The sequence below is a fragment of the Euprymna scolopes genome, chromosome 21 (genome assembly GCF_053919585.1).
Source record: "Euprymna scolopes isolate OS-2025 chromosome 21, ASM5391958v1, whole genome shotgun sequence".
NCBI lineage: Eukaryota > Metazoa > Mollusca > Cephalopoda > Sepiida > Sepiolidae > Euprymna > Euprymna scolopes.
Genome location: NC_136502.1, coordinates 123675705 through 123696304, shown reverse-complemented (window position 1 = coordinate 123696304; position 20600 = coordinate 123675705). Strand labels below are relative to the sequence as shown.

At 32.4% G+C, this 20600-nt stretch overlaps 1 protein-coding gene across 2 annotated transcripts in view; it reads right to left on the bottom strand.

Annotated features, from left to right (window-relative positions):
• LOC145242696 (soma ferritin-like) overlaps window positions 1-20600 on the bottom strand; it is a 71838-nt gene that overhangs the window by 23346 nt on the left and 27892 nt on the right. For both annotated transcript variants that reach the window (XM_080105827.1, XM_080105828.1), the window contains exons 4-6: window positions 19168-19203; window positions 8120-8158; window positions 1601-1618 (exon numbers count right to left, since the gene is read on the bottom strand). In XM_080105827.1, the coding sequence (XP_079961953.1) occupies window positions 1601-1618; window positions 8120-8158; window positions 19168-19203 (93 nt within the window). The remainder of the gene's footprint in view (window positions 1-1600; window positions 1619-8119; window positions 8159-19167; window positions 19204-20600) is intronic.

Below are 20600 nucleotides of genomic sequence, written 5' to 3'. Positions count from 1 at the left end.
ACTTTTTTAGTTAAAAAATAGGAGGCTTTACTTTTGAAATGGCCTTCATATTATAGAACATGCTCCAGACGCCCATGCACAGGCATCATTCATCTCTGGCAAAAATACATTGAGAATGCTGATGACTATGTAGAAAAGTAAATTCTGAAGCACAAAATATTGCTCGTTTTAATGGTACAACTACCGTCTTTGTAGCTCTTCAACTTTTTGAATTAAAAAAATAGAAGGGTTTATATTTGGAACGATCCCTGTAATTCCACATTGCATTCTTAATATTGACTATCTCTCTGAACTTATTATTTAGCATTTATGAGGTACCTTCAATAAGTTTCCAGACTTTTTTCGTATGGGCACTTTTTATAGATAGTGCATATATGAAATTCTAGTTCCTTCAAAGTAATCTCCTCCGGCTGCAATCCACTTGTTGTACTATTCCGACAACTTCTGGCAGACCACATGTTTCTGTGGATTTTTTTTCAAGTTTAAAACAGAATTTTATTGCATATCGTTCTTCTAAAGTCTCCTCACATCCAGATTACATTTTTTAAATTCACCATCTGTGACAATCAGGCTTTAGTAGGATGTATTCCGATTCCTGTTGTAGTTGTTCATTTAAACCTGAAATCATAAAAGTTGGTCAGTCATCTCATAAGATGTATAGCAATAATATACTGAATTTTCAAGAGTCTACGACAATTTTATATGCCTGTTCGAAAAAAGTATGGAAACTTATTGAAAGCACCTCGTATATCCTTTGTGCTAAATACTATTGCAATAAGAACCACCTGAAGAAGGCGGGAGAGTACATCGATCGAAACGTAAAAATAACATTAACGCTGAGAACAGTATTCTGAATAATCGAAAGTAATACAAACTATAATCGTCATCTCCCAAATTAATTTTATTATTTTTATCTATAGAAATAAAACAGTAGACGTATGTGTGTCTAAATATTTAACCGATAAACTCTTAAACTATTCATCACATAAAACTGAAATTAACAGAAAATAGTAATCATACACCAAGAATGGTTTATAATGAGTAAAATCTTGGTTTGGATGAATATTGCATAAAGAAATATATCAGCAGGTTGAAATGCAAAACATTTATTTCAACTTACTGACATATTTCTGTTACTTTTGCGCATGTGCAAATTCATTCATAGTTGAAGTGATTTCTATTTTAAATATTTCTTATCTATCTGTTGATAGCTCAAACAGTAGGGAATGCGACTCGAATGCTAAATGTTTTGGTTTCAATTCTAGCTGATGGCACCAAAGTCATTTTTTTTAACTTTTGAAATCAGTAGTTATATATTAGGTACAATATAATATTAAATACAGAATTGACTCTGTAATAATAAATACGAAATCTGCATGAATTAAAATATATTTAAGCATATGTTACGACCGGTCAAAGCCCCTACTGGTTTTGGGAATAAAAATCGATTTTTATTTAATGCATTCATCCATTTAGAAATGTATTATATTTACGATCAAAGAATTTGGATAAGAAATAGTTTTATGTCAAGAAGCAAAATGACTGAACAGAATGAAAGTAAATGAATTTTGAAAGCAAATTGTCATTCGCAAATACTTACATGAACTGTTGTATTAAGCTGAAAAAGAAAACCAGAAATAAAAATTAGATTAAAAAAAAAACATTTTTGCATAATTTTAAAAAATCTTTAAGTTCAAAGTTATAAACGAAGAAAGATAATTGCAGTTCAAATTCCTTGGGATAATAACCAAGTTAAACATATCGCAGACTTAACACTTGCAATTCACAGTTACAAAACGGGATTATATTATACACTTTATTTTTACTCCCCTTCCCCCAAACAAAGCATCTTGCCACTTGGGTGTAAGGGCTACTAATTAGGACCATACCTCAGAAAGATTAAAATTTTGGTTTAAGTTGCATTTGAACTTCTGCATATCAGTACAGTTTGGAAAGCAGGTAGAAGGAAGATAATTCCAAAGTCTAGCTGTTCATGGGAAGAAGCTATTAGACTAGAAAACTTTCTGATATTTAAAGGACCTCAACAGTGAAGGGGTTTGATTTTGTTGCTAAGCAGGTTTGTCTGGGATATGTACGTCGAGGGGGGCAAGTGCATTCCATTAAAATATTTGTAAAACATCCACAGAGATGCAACATTGCAGCGATGGGACAGGGGTTGGAGCTTAGTTGACAAAGTGGGACCTATTAGATTGAAAACTCTTTTTTAACCCTATCCAAAATGGAGAGACTAGTGGTAGATGCACCAGCCCAGATGTGGCAACAACACTCCATGCATTGGTGAATGGTGGTCTTGTAGATGTACAGGATACTCTCAGGTGTGAGTAATCTTCTAACTCGATAGAGAGAACCCATCTTCTTTGCAGCAGCCTTATCAATGTCCTCACTGTATTTGTTCCAGTTCATATTTCCTGTGAATGTTAAGCCATAACATAACAATAACATAAACAATCTAGTCTTAAATTATGAAATGGAATATGAGGATAATCAGCTGTTTATCATGTAGCTGTTTCGTACTGTAAAAACATATTTTACATGAATTTATTGTTCGACAGGATACTCAAATAAGAAATATTAAAATTTCCTTTATCCGTGGAGTTTCAAAGACATGCGTTCTTCTCATTAGATGAAAAATATTAGCAAATGATTATTATAGCAAATCTATGAATTTGCTGGCACTGACACTAATTAAAACATCATTACATGAAAACCAGTCATAAATGCAAAAAAAAAAAACACAAACAAAAAATTTTAGCTCAAACAATTCATGAAATAAGGAAATTGAATTTTAATTCACATTTTTTTTTACATTACATTTTTCCCCATTTTATATACTTTTTGCACTAAATTTTTTGTTTGCATTTATGGCTATGCAACACTACAATATCCGGTGGTAAGTATACTCTCTGACATGTTTACTATTTTGTGGCAGCATTTCTCATTTATAGGTGTTTAATTTCCTCTAATCTTCATGAAAATTGTCGGTAACTTCGTAGCCTACAGAATCTAAGGTGACGTTGTGACTGGGTGGCATGAAACACTAGTGTCTGTAGATATAAAAATAATTCTTAATATTCATAATTATGTATATATATATATACATATATATATACACACACACATATATATATACATACATACATATATATATATATATATATATATATATATATATATATATATATATATATATTGACACTTCCAAAGCATGTGGACCCGACCTCATCCCAGCTGTGCTATTAAAAAGTGCTCAGCCGAAGTAGCTCCAGTTCTCTCCAAACTCTACAACAAATGCCTTAATGAATCTTGCTTTCCGAGCTGTTGGAAAACTGCTTCTGTAGTACCAGTATTCAAGAATTCTGGCGAAAGAACTGACCCATTAAATTATCGCCCTATTAGCCTCCTTCCACTTTTTGCCAAAATATTTGAGACCTTAATTAACCATGCTCTAGTCCAGCACCTTACAGATGCTAAACTTCTGACCGACCATCAATATGGATTTAGACAAGCCCGTTCCACGGCAGACATCCTCACTGTAATTTCTGAACGCATATACCATTCACTGGACAAAGCGGGAGAGGGCAGAGCAGTAGCTCTAGATATATCTAAGGCTTTTGACAGGGTATGGCATGAGGGTCTCCTCAGGAAGATTAGATCTTACGGTATCACTGGTAGAATACTTAACATAATTAAATCCTTCTTAGATAAGAGAAAAATCCAGGTTGTCCTCGACGGTCGTACATCTAAACAATATGATATAAATGCGGGGGTGCCCCAGGGTTCTATCCTTGACCCTCTATTGTTCCTGATATTCATAAATGACCTCCCCGACAAAATTGCCTCTGAGATGGGTATATATGCTGATGACACTACACTCTATGGCAGGTATGACAGGAAGACGAATGAACACATTTCTAAAGAAATGGCAGAAACACTAGAGGAAGACCTCCAATCAGTAGTGGAATGGGGACAAAAATGGATGGTAACGTTCAATGCCACCAAGACGAAACTGGTTTCATTCAATAATTACAAGAAACCTTCTCTACCACCTATAGCAATGGCCAACGATTCTTTATCTGAGAGTACGTCTCTCAAGCTCCTTGGCCTAACGTTCACAGGAAACATGAGTTGGAACAATTACATCGCGGGCATTGCCAGGGCCGCTGCAAGGAAGGTGGGCTCTCTCTACCATGCTAGAAAACTTCTAACACCCGAAAGTATCCTGTACCTCTATAAGGCCACTATTCGCCCATGTATGGAGTATTGCTGTCATATTTGGGCCGGTGCATCGGCTACTAGTCTCTTGCTCCTTGACAGGGTTCAAAAGAGAGTCGCAAATCTGATAGGCCCTAAACTGGCATCTAAACTTCAGCCTCTGTCCCATCGTCGAAACGTTGCATCCCTCTGCCTGTTCTACAAGTATTATAATGGTGAATGCTCTGAAGAACTGCAAGCACTTGTGCCCCCACGACGTGAACACCCTCGACAGACCCGACAAGCTGCAAAATCCCACCCCCACACTGTAGAGATCCCTAGATGTAAAAGATCTTTCTACTCCAGTAGTTTCTTCCCCAGAACTGCTAGACTTTGGAATTCCATTCCAGGTCACTGCTTCCCCAACTGTACTGACAAGCATAAGTTCAAGTGCAACGTGAACCAACATCTCGCTGCCCTAATCCCTACATAGTACCCCAGTAGATGTTTCCCCTGATAGTAGCCCCCTACACCAAAGTGGCAATGTGCCTTGTTTGGGGTGAAAATTTAATAAAATAAAAAAAAATAAAAAAAATATATATGTATACACACACACACATATATATACATATATATATATATATATATATATATATATATATATATATATATATATATATATATGACTACTTCATTCAATCACATCAATTAATATACAAAAATAAAATTTTATGCGTAAATTTTCAGTATTTACTTCAACAGTGCTCAATACATAGGTACAGCTTTGGAGTAAGTTATAAAAATATATATTCCAATTAAGCTACATAGAATATTTCGCGTTTCATTCTCGTGAGAATTCGTCAGGCTTATGCAAAGAGTTGTGGTTACCGCTCATTTTTTACGCGCATGCTATTGAGTTTTTAGTTAGCCAATCAGCTTCCTAGTTAATCAGCCAATGGGCGGGCACTTTCAGGACAAAGGTACAGTTGACTTTAGGTTCACCCCTTCCTTGCCATATATATTTTTATTTGTCCTTTTTTTTTGTGTGTATTGATATTCATATTAAAAATCCTTTTTTCTATTTATTTAGGTATTTATTTACTTCCCTACGAAAGCAAACGTGACACAAGGTCGTTTTTAATGTGGGGGAAAACCAGCTCCCCTAAAACAAAGGCAAAAAGCATGCACCCTGGCAGTATCCAAAAAAAAAATAGTCATTGTGTCAGTATGAAGTAACGACGAATTAACTTAATTGAAGCAGCAGAACAGATACTACACTTTGAGCTATTAAATTTTTTATTCAGGCCAAAAGATACAATGTAAGTTCAACACGAACAAAAAGCTTAGGCAGGAAGGGGAAGTAAAATGGTGGTCGTTGGTCAAAAACAAAAATTTCTCTTAGCCAGTATCTTCTTCCATTATGTTACCGTATTCACCGTTTCTTATTGGGGTACGCCCTACCAAGAACGCACTTATATATTATTTTAATTGGAATTCATTATTGAGATGAGTATTGTTTATATTAATTTATTTATTGCGGACTATTATTCTCATTTTTATTAGTTGTTGTTTCACGACGTTTCGGCCAACTATTCCTCTGGCCTTCATCAGGTGGTAACCGCGACAGATAGGAACTTCGAATCTCCTAACTGCATTCTCAGCAATCAGCGTCGCGGTTACCACCTGACGAAAGCCAGAGGAATAGTTGGCCGAAACCTCGTGAAACAACAACCGATAAAGATGAGAATCTATATATCTATAAAAGTGAACGTGTCTGTTTGTCTGTCTGTCTGTGTGTCTGTGTGTCTGTCTGTCTGTGTACATTTCCCTACGCAATAACTCTGTCAATTTTTAGTCTATAGACTCGAAATTTGAAATACCGGGTACTGAGATTTGGGAAAATCGATGTGACGGGTGTCAGCCAGAAATTTGGCTGTTAAGGGGTCAAATTTCAACGATTTGACCTTTAAGAACTCTACCAAACTCCTCCGACAATTTTGGGTCTAGACACTTGAAATTTTAGATATAGGTTCCTTGAACCTGGATCTAACTTAATAAAGTGATTTGAGCCCAAAACTATAAATTTTAAGGGGTCATAATAGGGGTCAAAGTTTTAAAAAATTAACCATTTTTTTTGTTTTTTTGCTTTTTTTGCACAGAATACACCTCCAAACACCCGAGCAACGCCGGGCACCCCTGCTAGTAATAAATAAATTAATATAAGAACCCACTTGTTTAAAACATTTTTTATTGACGTGTAAAAACAAAAAAAGATAACACTAATGATACAATAATTCATTTGTGCCGAGGACGTAGGAAAAAAAAGTACAAAAGTGGTTAATAAGACCTTCCCAATGGTACACTTTGATGTTGGCCCGAAGGCCAAGAAAGAAAAAAAGCAAGCCTTCTTTTCTATTTAGTTATTTACTTGCTTCCCCACTGAGCAAATTAGGCGCAAGGCAGTTTTAAATGTGGAGAGTGAGGAGAGGGAGTAAAGCTCCCCCCGAGAGGGAACTGGAGAGTGATAATTGGTATGAAGGGTTGTCCCTACATTGACCAAAACTGATTGCTACAAGAACAATAGTCTGATATGTGGGGTTACCCCCACATATGGTCTTTGAATGTAGTATCTGCCGGAACAGATACTACACTTTGATAACAGAAAAAAGATCTTGGCCCGAAGGCCAAGAAGAAAAAAGGCGAACCTTTTTTCTGTTTATTTAAAAAGAAAATACAAGATCTAGCTAATTTGCATATTCTTTTAAACATTCATTTTAATTAATTTCCTATTAGTTTTTTCGGTTTTCTTCTGGGATGTCATTTTTAGTTAACTACAGATATTCTACATGATTTATACTTGCGTAATATTTGCATAAAAAGTTTATAGTAAACACAAACCTCTTTCTATATATTTATGTATGCATATATATATTTGTTTCAAAAATTTTGCCTATAAACTCCTCTGTCATTTTTTGGTCTACATGAATGAAACTTAATATATAGGGTATTCGAACACATGCAAAACTTTATATTTGCGTTTTAGCCGGGGAAAATCGGTGCAAAAGTGTGAAAATTAAAAAAAATGGAATTTGTCAGGTGAAAGTCGGATGACGGCATTACAAATATGAATGTTACAGAGAGAGAGAGAGAGAGAGAGAGAGAGAGAGAGAGAGAGAGAGAGAGAGAGAGAGAGAGGTGAGTGAACGTGGAGTGTAGACACGTTTACCAGAACCGAAGGTCAGCTGACCAGATTACGTATGAGTGACGTGGTCAGGTTGGCTAGATCTGTGAGATTTGATTTGGGCTTTGAAGAAGACGGATGGACGGCTTCCCGTTGTCTCCTCCTCTCCACAGAGGGGAGAGACGAACGCTGACGTGTGTAGAAGAAGAACCCACACAGGCCGATTTCACTTCCACCTTCTGCAGGACCTCTGGGGAAAGTGAAATAAAAACTATAAAACCCATTCATCGTCTTGGAGTGATAAATCTTCGTCAAACAGGTATCAAGTCTCCCTCCAGGATAAGAAATTTCCAGATGGTCCAACATCGAAGAAGCAGAGGTAGGTTCTGAAAATACATGTCACACACACGATTCCCTTTATGATAATCAAACACACAACCATTTATATTAGAGACAATCATACGCACACGGAATCCTTTTAAATTATACACCAAACGTAAATGGTGCTCCTCAATGATAACCAATATGTAACATATGCATGCGTAACGTAATAGCTATTGGTTCATGTTTTGCCATGCAGCAAACATGTCTTCATAGCTCAGACATTAACGTCAAAAGAAAAAGTAAATCGCAAGCGAAACGATTTGGTTTTGATTCTCGGTGAAGGCGCACGAGTCATTTTTTTTTTTTTAAACGGCCATGCTAGTAAAACAATATTTTACTTACGGAGCCCAGGTCTTTATTGGATATGATGTGTTCACAAAACTGTAAATGACAAAAGAAAAGAAAACATTAAAAATGCTTACTTGAAAAATAAGTATGACAATAAGGTAGGCATTTGTAATAAAAACAAAATAAACTTCAACCTGAACTAGCGCCCATACTTACAAAACTGTTTAAACGTTGTCTTAAGGAGAATAGTTTCCCATCTCCCTGGAAAATTTCATCAGTATGCTCTGTATTTAAGAATTCAGGTGATCGCTCATCCCCCTCTCAGTACAGGCCAATAAGTCTCCTGTGCGTCATGAGTAAGTTGCTAGAATCTGTGTTAAATACAGAAGTAATCAACCATCTCAACAAAAATAACCTTCTTAGTGACACCCAATATGGTTTCCGTTCTGCTAGATCTACAGCAAATGTGCTTACAGTTATATCTCATATGATTAGCAAATCTCTCGATGGAGGCAACCTTTCTAGGGCAATTGCTCTTGACATATCTAAGGCCTTTGATAAAGTATGGCATAAAGGTTTAGTTCACAAGATCTCTAGCTATGGTATAGCTGGAAATGTCTTCTCAATTATTAAATCATTTCTTTCTGATAGGTTCATAAGAGTAGTAGTTGAGGGGCAAAAATCAGCTCACAGTATTAATGCCGGTGTCCCTCAGGGGTCCATCCTGGGCCCAACTCTTTTCTTGATCTACATTAATGATCTTCCAAATCACCTCCTTACATCACTTCTAGACATTTATGCTGACGACACTACCATTAACCCGTACCAGTGAATGTTATTAACCTTGTTACATTAAAAGAAATTCGTCGCGTTTTTTTTTTATTTTTAAATGTTTTGATTTAATAAAAAATCGCGCCCTAAATTATGAGATGAAAAACGAACGAAATTTTTAGTAAACGAGAGTTGTCTCCCTCTAAACAGTGAAAAATTGTAAAACAGCGTCGATTTTTGATTCAATTCAGCAAAAATATTTTTTCTTTGAATAAATTGAAAAAAAAAATCATTAAAAGAAAAAAAATAATTTGATTTAAAAAGAAAAATTTCAAAATAACCATGTGTATTTAAAACACAATACAAAAAACAAAAAAACATCCAGTCATCAACAAGATTATATTTACATATTGTTTTTCTTCATTAAACAAACAAACAAAAAACGGAATTAAAAATATGTTATAAGTTTTTAATCTTTAAAAATTAGGCGCTTATGTCAACGGATCATCGAATCTAAGGGAGATAACCAGTATAAACAGCAAAAATAAGCAGATTTTGCAAGATATAATTTGGGACGCTGAAATAATCAGTAGAACAATGAAAGAATGTTTAACGGGGGGGGGGGATGATTACACGATAACTGTAGCCGAGTTCCAGAAATTGCTGAAGCAGCTTATGAAAAGGAAATAAGTTAGCGAAGTTAATCAACGAACTAAAAAGTATAACCATGTTAAGTGGCAGAACAAACTTTTTATTAACGTATTACACAAAACAAAAGTAAACAACCTGTTACAAGGAAATTATGTTAATTAATCAACAACAAAAATTAAATAAACTTTATTAATTTAGAAGTTGTTGTCCAAGTAGCCAAAGAAAAATGATTTCCTTATTTTTCCGCAACCCCCCCCCCCCCAAAACCCCAAACTTTATCTTGTGCAGAATCTTTGAACATTGTTATTTTTTTGGTACATGCACTTATTGATCCGTGCTGAAATAATAACGTTATCATTAAAAAGCCATTCTTAACATGGGGAGGGGAGGGTGTTTTGTACTTATTCTGTACTTTGACCTTACAATTGAATAAAAAAACACCATAAAACTTTAATTAAACTTGGAAATACGATTAAAAAAATAGCGCGGGATCAGTAAGTGCATTAGCACCATTTTTTCCTACTTTAATCACAGACAGAAATGACTGATTACCTAAAATAAAGAAAAACAAATTTATTTTAATTTTTTTTTATTTTCGTTAAAAAAAAATTACATTGACGGTTTAACTACTTCAAAATCTACTTAAAAAAAGTTTTCTATTTTCGTTGTTTTGTGTACGTTAATTATGCGCCCCAAATTATACCTTGCAAAATGAAACTACAAAATAGTAAATAAATAAATATAATTAAACTTTAGTCATTGACAGTTTAAATACTTCAAAATCTCCTTCAAAAAAGTTTTAATCATCCAGACGCTGACTGATTACCTAAAATAAAGAAAAACAAATTCCTTTTTTTGTTTGTGTCATCAAATTTTTTTTTGTGTAATCATTTATTTTTTGTGTAATCATTTTTTTTGTAATGATTTTTTTTGTGTAATCAATTTTTTGTGTAATCATTTATTTTTTGTGTAATCATTTTTTTTGTAATCATTTTTTTTGTGTAATCATTTTTTTGTAATCATTTTTTTTGTGTAATCATTTATTTTTTGTGTAATCATTTTTTTTGCAATGATTTTTTTTGTGTAATCATTTTTTTGTGTAATCATTTATTTTTTGTGTAATCATTTTTTTGTAATCATTTTTTTTGTGTAATCATTTTTTTGTAATCATTTTTTTTGTGTAATCATTTTTTTGTGTAATCATTTTTTTTTCGTTTAACGTTCTTTCATTGTTCTACTGACTATTTCAGCGTCCCAAATAATACCTTGCAAAATATGCTTATTTTTTTTCTATGTCTATATTGGTTATCTCCCTTAGATTTGATGATCTGCCAAAAATTAATTAGGAAATCATTAACTAAAAAGAGTTTTACAAAAAACGCGTTTTTTCTTTAAAACAGTTAAAACGATATATTTTCATATTTTTTATTTTTTTTTTTTTAAAGTTATAAACTCTTCATAAAAATGCGACTAGCGTAGTTGACGCCGAATTGTCTCTCCGCCCAATCGGTCAAGCCGAAAGGCCTCATTCCCTCAATTTTTATGGTTTCTTTACATAGCTATCCGGAAAACATGTTCAAATTGTAGAGAGAGAGAGAGAGAGAGAGAGAGAGAGAGAGAGAGAGAGAGAGAGAGAGAGAGATGATTGGTACAAACTTAATGTGAATAAAATAAGGGAATAATGGAGAGTCAACAGATCGCTTACACAAACCAATGTAAGAAAGCGAAGCTATCTTCTCTTCAGGATATATTGCTCCAAGAAGACATTCCACAGCCAAACAATTTTATAACTCTTTCATTATTTTCTCCCCTGTTTAAAATTCCGGTAACTTACGCCCAATGGCATACATCACTTAAATAAACATATGACGCATTCGATGGAAGAACACCGTAATCGCCTTTTGATATTTTTCACAAAAAAATAAATAAATAAATAAATAAATAAATAAATAAAAATAAATAAAAAAAAATTAAACACAGAGGTCAGTGCCGTGCACAATATAAAAAAGAAAAACACACTTTGCATTTGTGCGAGCCTTTTCTAGTCTCACACAAAAACACGCGTTCACATCTCAAGCTATATTACTTGTCATATACATACGCGTACACAAACATACGCGCGCACGATTGCGTATATATACTCACACTCACGTACACACATGTACTCACATACGCGCACACATATGCACACATGGACAACGTCACTTCCCCTTTCAAAGGAAATCCACACATGCGCAAAAGACCACCAGAAACAACTATAAAAGCAAGAAACAAGCTGTTTCCAGCCCTTTTTTTCGGACCAGCTCTCGAGCTGGGCAGTCTATGGACCGACAGCGTGCCTTTTCGGCATGCGCGTGCCTCACGCCACTTGCTACTATGTGGGACAAAAAGCTAACAGACCGTATGTACACTTTATACGCTTTCTTTCTCCATGAACTGGATTGACATTCTCACTCTTTCTCTTTCTCTATATACAACTTGTGCCTGAGAATACCTTCACGTAGCTGACTGCTAACATGGCGCACAGCTTTACTGATGTCAATCCTCTATCTTGGTCTTTGTCTACACGCTGGACTATCATTCCCATTTCCACTACATTGTTCACTCCTTTTTCCATGCGCGAACAAATGATAGTTACCCGAACGTGAGATGAACACACATTTCCTTTTCTTTCTACATCACCAGTCCCGCAGCAAACGATGGTTACACCCGAACGCGGACATGAACACGTGTTATACCTAAAACATTCATTTTTCAACAGTAAATAAACAACATGTCTATTTTATCCAGCAATTGAGTTTTTGTTTCCTTCATTCCATTCGTTTCATTATTTTCTTTTGTAACGAGATTAGGATTTATATATCCTAGTCCTCGACACATTGAATATATTGATATATTAATGGTAAATGAAATTCCATAAAAATTTGCAAGTCTGGAAAAAGAAAGACTAATAGAATATAATAAGGTTCAGAATTTTTTAGATGAGGATTAGTTATTCGTTTTATTTGGATTCATCAGACTACTGTTCTCATCTTGAGTTTCGTGATTTTTCACAACGTTTCGGTGTATTTTGTCGAACTTGGGAATGTTTCTGTCAAACTCGGGAAATTGGATGGAATTTCGAGTGGAACACTTTATTTACTTCACGGGGGTAGCATGCTCTTGTTCCGTCAGCCATGATTGGATAGAGGTCCTAAGTAATTCACCCACATTGATCGATTTTTCCAAGTACTCTAACCCCTGCACCACGGGTCCTTATGGACAATTCTAGTACGAATTTTAGGAGCCTTAAACATATTTTTATTTCTAGTTGTAAATATCACTATTTATTACTAATTATATATATATATATATATATACTAGCAAAAGTACCCGTCGTTGACTGGGTTCAAAAACAGCCTATAGAAAATGGACTCTGATTTATGAAAGTACTAGCGAGGGGTACCCGGCGTTGCCCGGGTGTTTGGAGGTGTGTGTGTGGGGGGGGGTAAAAAAAAGTAATTTTTATTTAATTTGTTGATTTAGCAGGTGCCCGTTTTAAATGAGGTCAAGTTTTGACTGCGGGATAGTATTCATTTACTGCTGAACGCTTTTTTTCCCCCCGAAGATGTTATAGGAAAAAGACTAACCCACATGCGGCGAGTGACAAATATTGAATATTTATCTTCCCGAAATCGACCAAATTAAATAGACAGGCGAGAATCGTAGTTAACTGTGAGATAGTACGATTTATATGTGATATAAAAAGTTTTAAAAAGTTGTGAACCGACCGACCGCTTCTCTGAAAGAAGCCTTTTGTAGACACACAGAAAAAGCGAACACAGATACATACATAATACATTTTCGCTTTTATATTTATAGATGATAGGTTATGAAAAGGAAGGGTTGTAAATTTGGGTTGAATTTGGGGGTATCAAAATCAAAGCAAAATATGATGAAAGTAAAAATAAAAGATAAACCCCATAATTTATTATACCATACCTGTTAACACTGAAACACATCACAATATTCTGTGGATCTATATTAAAAAGCTTTGTTAAACTTTGTGACATATTTTCATTCTATCGAGGTCAGGTGCGAACGAACACCCCATAATTTTATTATACCATATTTCTTCAAACTGAAACATAATTATCAAAGTATATTTACGCAGATAGATATGAAAAGTGTTTATTAAGGTGTGTGCCTATTTCCATTCTATTGAGGCTGGACACGAACGCAGACCCCACAGTTTTATTATACCATCCCTATTAAAGTTAAAACATACTTATCAAAGTATTCTTATGTATATCTATATCAAAAACACTTGTAAACGTTTTTTTTTAATTTTTAATTTTTTATTTCCATACTTTGTGAACCAGGTGCGAACGCAGACGCCACAATTTTAATGAATCATCATTATGCCAGATCAAACATACCCATTCCCGTGTCTCGATACATCTTCTATCATTATATGTAATCAATTTTTTAAAATAGTCAACGATATAGGAGCCTATTCGTGACCAGACACACACAGTCAGCTTTATATTATATATATATATATATATATTAATGTTTTTACTTATTACTTGTATATATTATCTATTGTTTATAATTACTGGTTCCCATATCGTATTAAATTCTATACTAGGTCTACTTAGCAGTTGGTTATTCCCCAGCATATGTGCTGCTTCTTTCAGTCATCTTAGTCTCCACCGTTCCTCTCTGTCTATAATTTTTACTTCATCCCATAATGGTAGATGGTTTCCCTTTTTCCTTCCAGATATGGTCAGCTATACCTGACTTTTCAGTCTCTCCATGTACTACGGCTTTTCAATGTTCTTCTCGCCATACTTTCTGTGGTGCAGTGGTTAGAGTTCTTTTAAAAATCAATTGTAAAAAGTGATACTCTCCTGGAAGTTGAAGATCCAGTCATGGCTGACAGAACAAGAGCACGCTATCCCCATGAAGTAAATAAAGGTTTTGCTCCAAATTCTAGCTGAATTCCCGAATTTGACAGAAACATTCCCGAGTTCGACAAGATACACCTGCAGAAGGTCAGAGGTTACATCGACTGAAACGTTGTGAAAATAACACTCAAGATGAGAACAGTAGTTCGATGAATCCAAATAATACTGTGATCTTAAGTATCCACATTTCAAAAGACGTATCTCAAATATTCAAGGATTTATTTTCACATAAATACTTTGAATTCAGCAATGATTTTTTGTGATTACATTCTTCTTGATATTTAACGCGTTTTGCGGCAAAAATCGACACCAAAAGAGATAGCTGTGTAAAGTGAAAGCGAGAATGGACTGGCTGTGGCCAGCGTGCGGTCAAAAGAAGGAGAAATGCGAGCTAGGTAAGATGGACATGTGGCAATGATAGCTTTTTTAAAGTGCTGTTGAGGCAGAGGAGTAATAAGGGTTATAAATGCTTTGTTAAAAAGAAAAAATGCTGACCCGGATTTTGATTTATTTTTTTGAATTACTAAAATAAAGTTTTTGATGAATTACTAAATTAAAGTTTTTTTTTAATTATTACACTAATGTTTTATTTTTATAAGTTGCTCAAGTAAAGGGTTTTTTATGAATTATAAAACTGATGTTTTATTTTTATAACTTGCTCAAGTAAAGTTTTTTGAATTATTGAAGTAAAGTTTTTTATGAATTAGTAAAGTAAATTTTTTTATTAATTACTAAAGTAAGGTTTTTTATGAATTACTAAAGTAAAGTTTTTTATTAATTACTAAAGTAAAGTTTTTTTTATTAATTACTAAAGTACGGTTTTTTATTAATTACTAAAGTAAATTTTTTTATTAATTACTAAAGTAAAGGTTTTTATGAATTACTTAAGAAAATTTTTTTATTAATTACTAAAGTAAAGTTTTTTATTAATTACTAAAGTAAAGTTTTTTATGAATTACTAAAGTAAAGTTTTTTATGAATTACTAAAGTACAGTTTTTTATTAATTACAAAAGTAAGGTTTTTTATGAATGGCTAAATTAAAGTTTTTTATTAATCCTAAAGTAAAGTTTTTTATTTATTACTAAAGTAAGGGTTTTTATGAATTACTAAAGTAAGGTTTTTAATGAATTACTAAAGTAAAGTTTTTTATTAATTACTAAAGTAAAATTTTTTATTAATTACTAAAGTAAGTTATTTTTGAATTACTAAAGTAAAGGTTTTTTATTAATTACTAAAGTTAAGTTTTTTATTAATTACTAAAGGAAAGTTTTTTATGAATTACTTAAGTAAAGTTTTTTTGAATTACTAAAGTAAAGTGTTTATGAATTACTAAAGTAAAGTTTTTTTTATGAATTACGAAAGTAAAGTTTTTTATGAATTGCTGAAGTAAAGTTTTTTATGAATTACTAAAGTAAAGTTTTCTATGAATTAAAAGGAAAGTTTTTTATAAATTACTGAAGTAAAGTTTTTTTATAAATTACTAAAGTAAAGTTTTTATGAATTACTAAAGTAAAGTTTTTTTATGAATTACTAAAGTAAAGTTTTTTATGAATTACTTAAGTAAAGTTGTTTATTAATTACTAAAGTAAAGTTTTTATGAATTACTAAATTAAAGTGTTTTATGAATTACTAAAGTAAAGTGTCTTATGTATTACTGAATAAAGATTTTTAGGAACTACTAAAGTAAGTTTTTTTATGAATTACTAAAGTTTTTTTATAATTATTACACTAATGTTTTATTTTTATAACTTGCTCAAGTAAAGTTTTTTTAATTACTGAAGTAAAGTTTTTATGAATTACTAAAGTAAAGTTTTTTATGAATTACTAAAGTAAAGTTTTCTATGAATTACTAAAGTAAAAGTTTTTATGAATTACTAAAGTAAAGTTTTTTATGAATTACTGAAGTAAAGTTTTTATGAATTACTAAAGTAAAGTTTTTTATGAATTACTGAAGTAAAGTTTTCTATGAATTACTAAAGTAAAGTTTTTTATGAATTACTAAAGTAAAGTCTTTTATGAATTACTGAAGTAAAGTTTTTATGAATTACTAAAGTAAAGTTTTTTATGAATTACAAAAGTAAAGTTTTTTATGAATTACTAAAGTAAAGTTGTTTATGAATTAATAAAGTAAAGTTTTTATGAATTACTAAAGTAAAGTTGTTTATGAATTACTAAAGTAACGTTTTATTGTGAATTACTAAAGTAAATGTTTTTATGAATTACTACAGTAAAGTTTTTTATGATTTACTAAAGTAATATTTTGAATGATTAATGTAAAGTTTTATTTTATGAATTATTTAAGTAAATTTTTATTTAACGAACACGTTCTAGCAGTTGTTGGAAGAAAGTCAAAGTCTTAATTAAATTTAATAAAAATTAAATAATTAATAAATAATTATTTTCTAAACAGCAGTCATCGCAATATTGCATCTGTGTGTCTGATTTGCAAGTAATTTAATGGAATGTGCTGTGATGAACTCGTTGCACTTGTACCCCCTTGACAAACCCATTTAGCAACAAAATCACACCCTTTCACTATTGAGATCCCTCAAATCCAAGGAAGCTTTGTACTCTGATAATTTCGTTCCTCGAACAGCTAGGCTTTGGAATTCACTTCCTGCTACCTGCTTCCCCAACTATACTGATATACAGAAGTTTAAATGTAACGTAAAACAACATCTTCATCTTTTCTAGGCATGGTCCCAAATAGTATCCCCTTACGTCAAAGTGGTGATGTACCTTGTTGGGGGACAATGTGAGTTAAAAAAGGACCCGTTACATTTTTTTTTTTACATGGGTGTCACCGCTTATCAAGGCCCAGAGGCCACTCGAGGATAAGGCTTAATAGGTATACATTAGTCATTGTGATTTTAGCATAGTAAACAGTGGGAATTTTGTAACTTGGATTACTTAGGGGGACGGTTCAATTAGAACTTGTTCACATTGGACTTTTTTTTTTACATAGGCATCTACATATTATCAAGGCCAAGAAGCCACTCAAGGATAAGGGTTAAAGAGTGTACAGTAGAAATTGGACAATATAATAATCATTAGTAATGAAAATTTGGTAAATTTGATAACTTATATGGAACGGCTCATCAAGAACTTATTTACGTTAGACTTGAAGACAACAATATTGTAGTCAGCCGGAAAGCAGGAAAACGGAAGACAATTCCACAGGCGTACAGTTCTAAGAAAGAAGCTTTGTTCATGGAATCTACGTTTAGGTTTAGGCACAGATAAAGAGTGGGGGGAATTTTTGATAGTGTTTACAGCTAGACGAGTGTTTCTTGTGAAAGTTTGGAGAGGGGGGACCATAGATTGAAGCTCAGTCGAACACTTTCCATGAAAATAACGATACATCAGAGACAGACTCGCAAAATCTCTTCTGTGAGATAGAGGTTGCAAGGAAGAGAAAAGGACATCTCCTACGAGGCTACGAAGTCTATTTTGAACTCTATCAAGGCAGGACAAGTCTTTTCTAGCAGCTCCTGCCCGATGTGGCAACAGTATTCCATCCTTCGACGTACCTGGCTCTTATATAGATAGAGAATAGCATCAGCAGTGAGATATCTACCGGATCGATAGAAAGATCCCACCATTTTTCCAACGGCCTTGGCAACAGATTTCATGTACGTGTTCCATTTAAGATCAGGAGTAATGGTCAAGCCCAGAAGTTTGTCAAAACTTGAGGCCTCCTGAAGACGAGAGCCATTTATTTCAATTGATGCCAGATGGGGATCAGAATGTTACCCGTTACATAACAAATAAAATCCAGTTCTAAGTAAAACTCTTCTGAAGGTTCAATTCTCAGTGCAGGCGATACTATGAATAAAATTGCGAATTACTTAAGACCCGGTCATGGCTGACTGAACGAGAGCAAACTACCCCTGTGAATTAAATAAAGGCTCTGTTTGAAATTCTGTAAAGATTTCCGAGTTTGATGAAAAGATTACTGAGTTCAACTAGATACACCTGAAGTAGGTCGGAGGTTACATCAGCCGAAACGTTGTGCAAATAACACTACAGATGAGAATAGTAGTCCGAATAATCCCAATAACAAAACGATATAATGTTTGATAGTTTTGTGGGAAATAATAAACTCGAAATACTTAAAAATAATAAATTCGAAATATTAAAAAAATAATAAATTCGAAATATTAAAAAAATAATAAATTCGAAATATTAAAAAAATAATACATTCGAAATATTAAAAACATAAATTCGAAATATTTTTAAGTTATAAATTCGAAATACTTCAAAAATAATAATTCAAAATACTTCAGAATAATAAATATGAAATACTTAAAAGTTATAAATTCGAAATACTTAAAAATAATCAATTTAAAATTTTTAAAAATTCGAAATAGCAAAAAAATAAATTCGAAATACTTTCTAATAATAAATTACAAAATATTTAAAAATAATAAGTTCGAAACATTTAAAAATAATAAATTCGAGATACTTAAAAATAATCAATTCAAAATTTAAAAAATATAAAATTCGAAATATTAAAAAATATGAAATTCGAAATATTAAAAAATAATATCTTCGAAATACTAAAAAACAATATATTCGAAATATTAAAAAATATAGAATTCGAAATATTAAAAATATAAAATTCGAAACACTTAAAATATTAAATTCGAAATATTTAAAAATAATAAATTCAAAATATTTAAAAATACCAAATTCGAAATATTTAAAAATGAAAAATTTGAAATATTTACTTCAGAGTTTTCTAGCGCATCACAGATTTCACGGATCTGAAAAAAAAAAAAAAATAAATAAATAAATAAAAATAAAATTCCAGCATATAAAATTTACATAAAATGTAGACACTAATTTAGCAAGATTCCATTGAATTCCAATTCCTTCTTAAGGTCTTTTAAATTTTAAACATTTTTAAAATGAAAATCATGTAATGAATTTGAATGAAAATTAGAACAAGGTTTCTAGACATAAGGTTTAGTGTCATTATATCTTGATGTTAACCATTGTAACACAACAAAAAAACGGTGCAAACTAAAAGCTGCGTATGCTATTCTTTTCAACCAAGCAAGTGCAGTAATTGCTATTGCGCATTTTCAGAAAATTTGCGAGCATTCTGTCTCCTTACATATATTAATACGCTTATTCCAATGTAGCTGCCAAGTGTGTCTTCTCAAGATGAGGTGGCAGACACTTTTACTCCCCAAGAATTATCTACTCTCATATCATCCAAATACACCAGAACATTTTCTTAATAGTAGACATACAATTGTTGCGTGTTGAAGTGCATACATGCAAATGCACGCATGACAGTCGGTAACAAACACACTGGAGGTCAAGTTGTCATGATTAAAACAATACTTTCAAACATGAAAACCCCAAAGTATTCACCCTTACAAAGATAAACATTGCCTCAGTCGACAAGGATTTTTTCTTAAACGAAATAAAAATAAGTTTTTGATAAACTTCAATATTGGATTAGTTTTGATGACAAGATTTTCAATTATAAAACTATTTAAATATTCAAACAAATACAAAACATAGCAACTGTTCGAACAAATACGAAAAAATAAGAAATCCTTCTAGACTGCAACAATTTTTTAAAGTTCTCGCGTACAATACTCCAGAGTCAAAATTGTCGAAGCGAAAATAATGAAAAAAGAAATTAATAAAGGCAGATGTCAGATATACAATATATATATATATATATATATATATATATATATATATATATATATATATATATATATATATATCATTTCTGTGGAAATATTCTTTATTCACTTATATTTCAATTTATATACACCAATCCTTACTTAAGAAGCTCAATGTAATTACAGAGCATATAATGAATCAATGACAAAAGCCTATATTCCAAATTTCATGATGTTGACCATCTTACAATTTATTCCTTTAATTCAGTTGACATTTTCAATTCTTGACAGTATCTGTTTCGTAGCACAAAATCATTCACTTAATTATTAAATCAATCAATGGATATTTCACTTAATTATCTAAAATTGAATTGTAAATGTCAACTAAATTAAAGGAATAAATCGTAAGATGGTCAAGTCATGAAATTTGGAACATATACTTTTGTCATTAATTCACACACACACACACACACACACACACACACACACACACACACACACATATATGATGATGATTG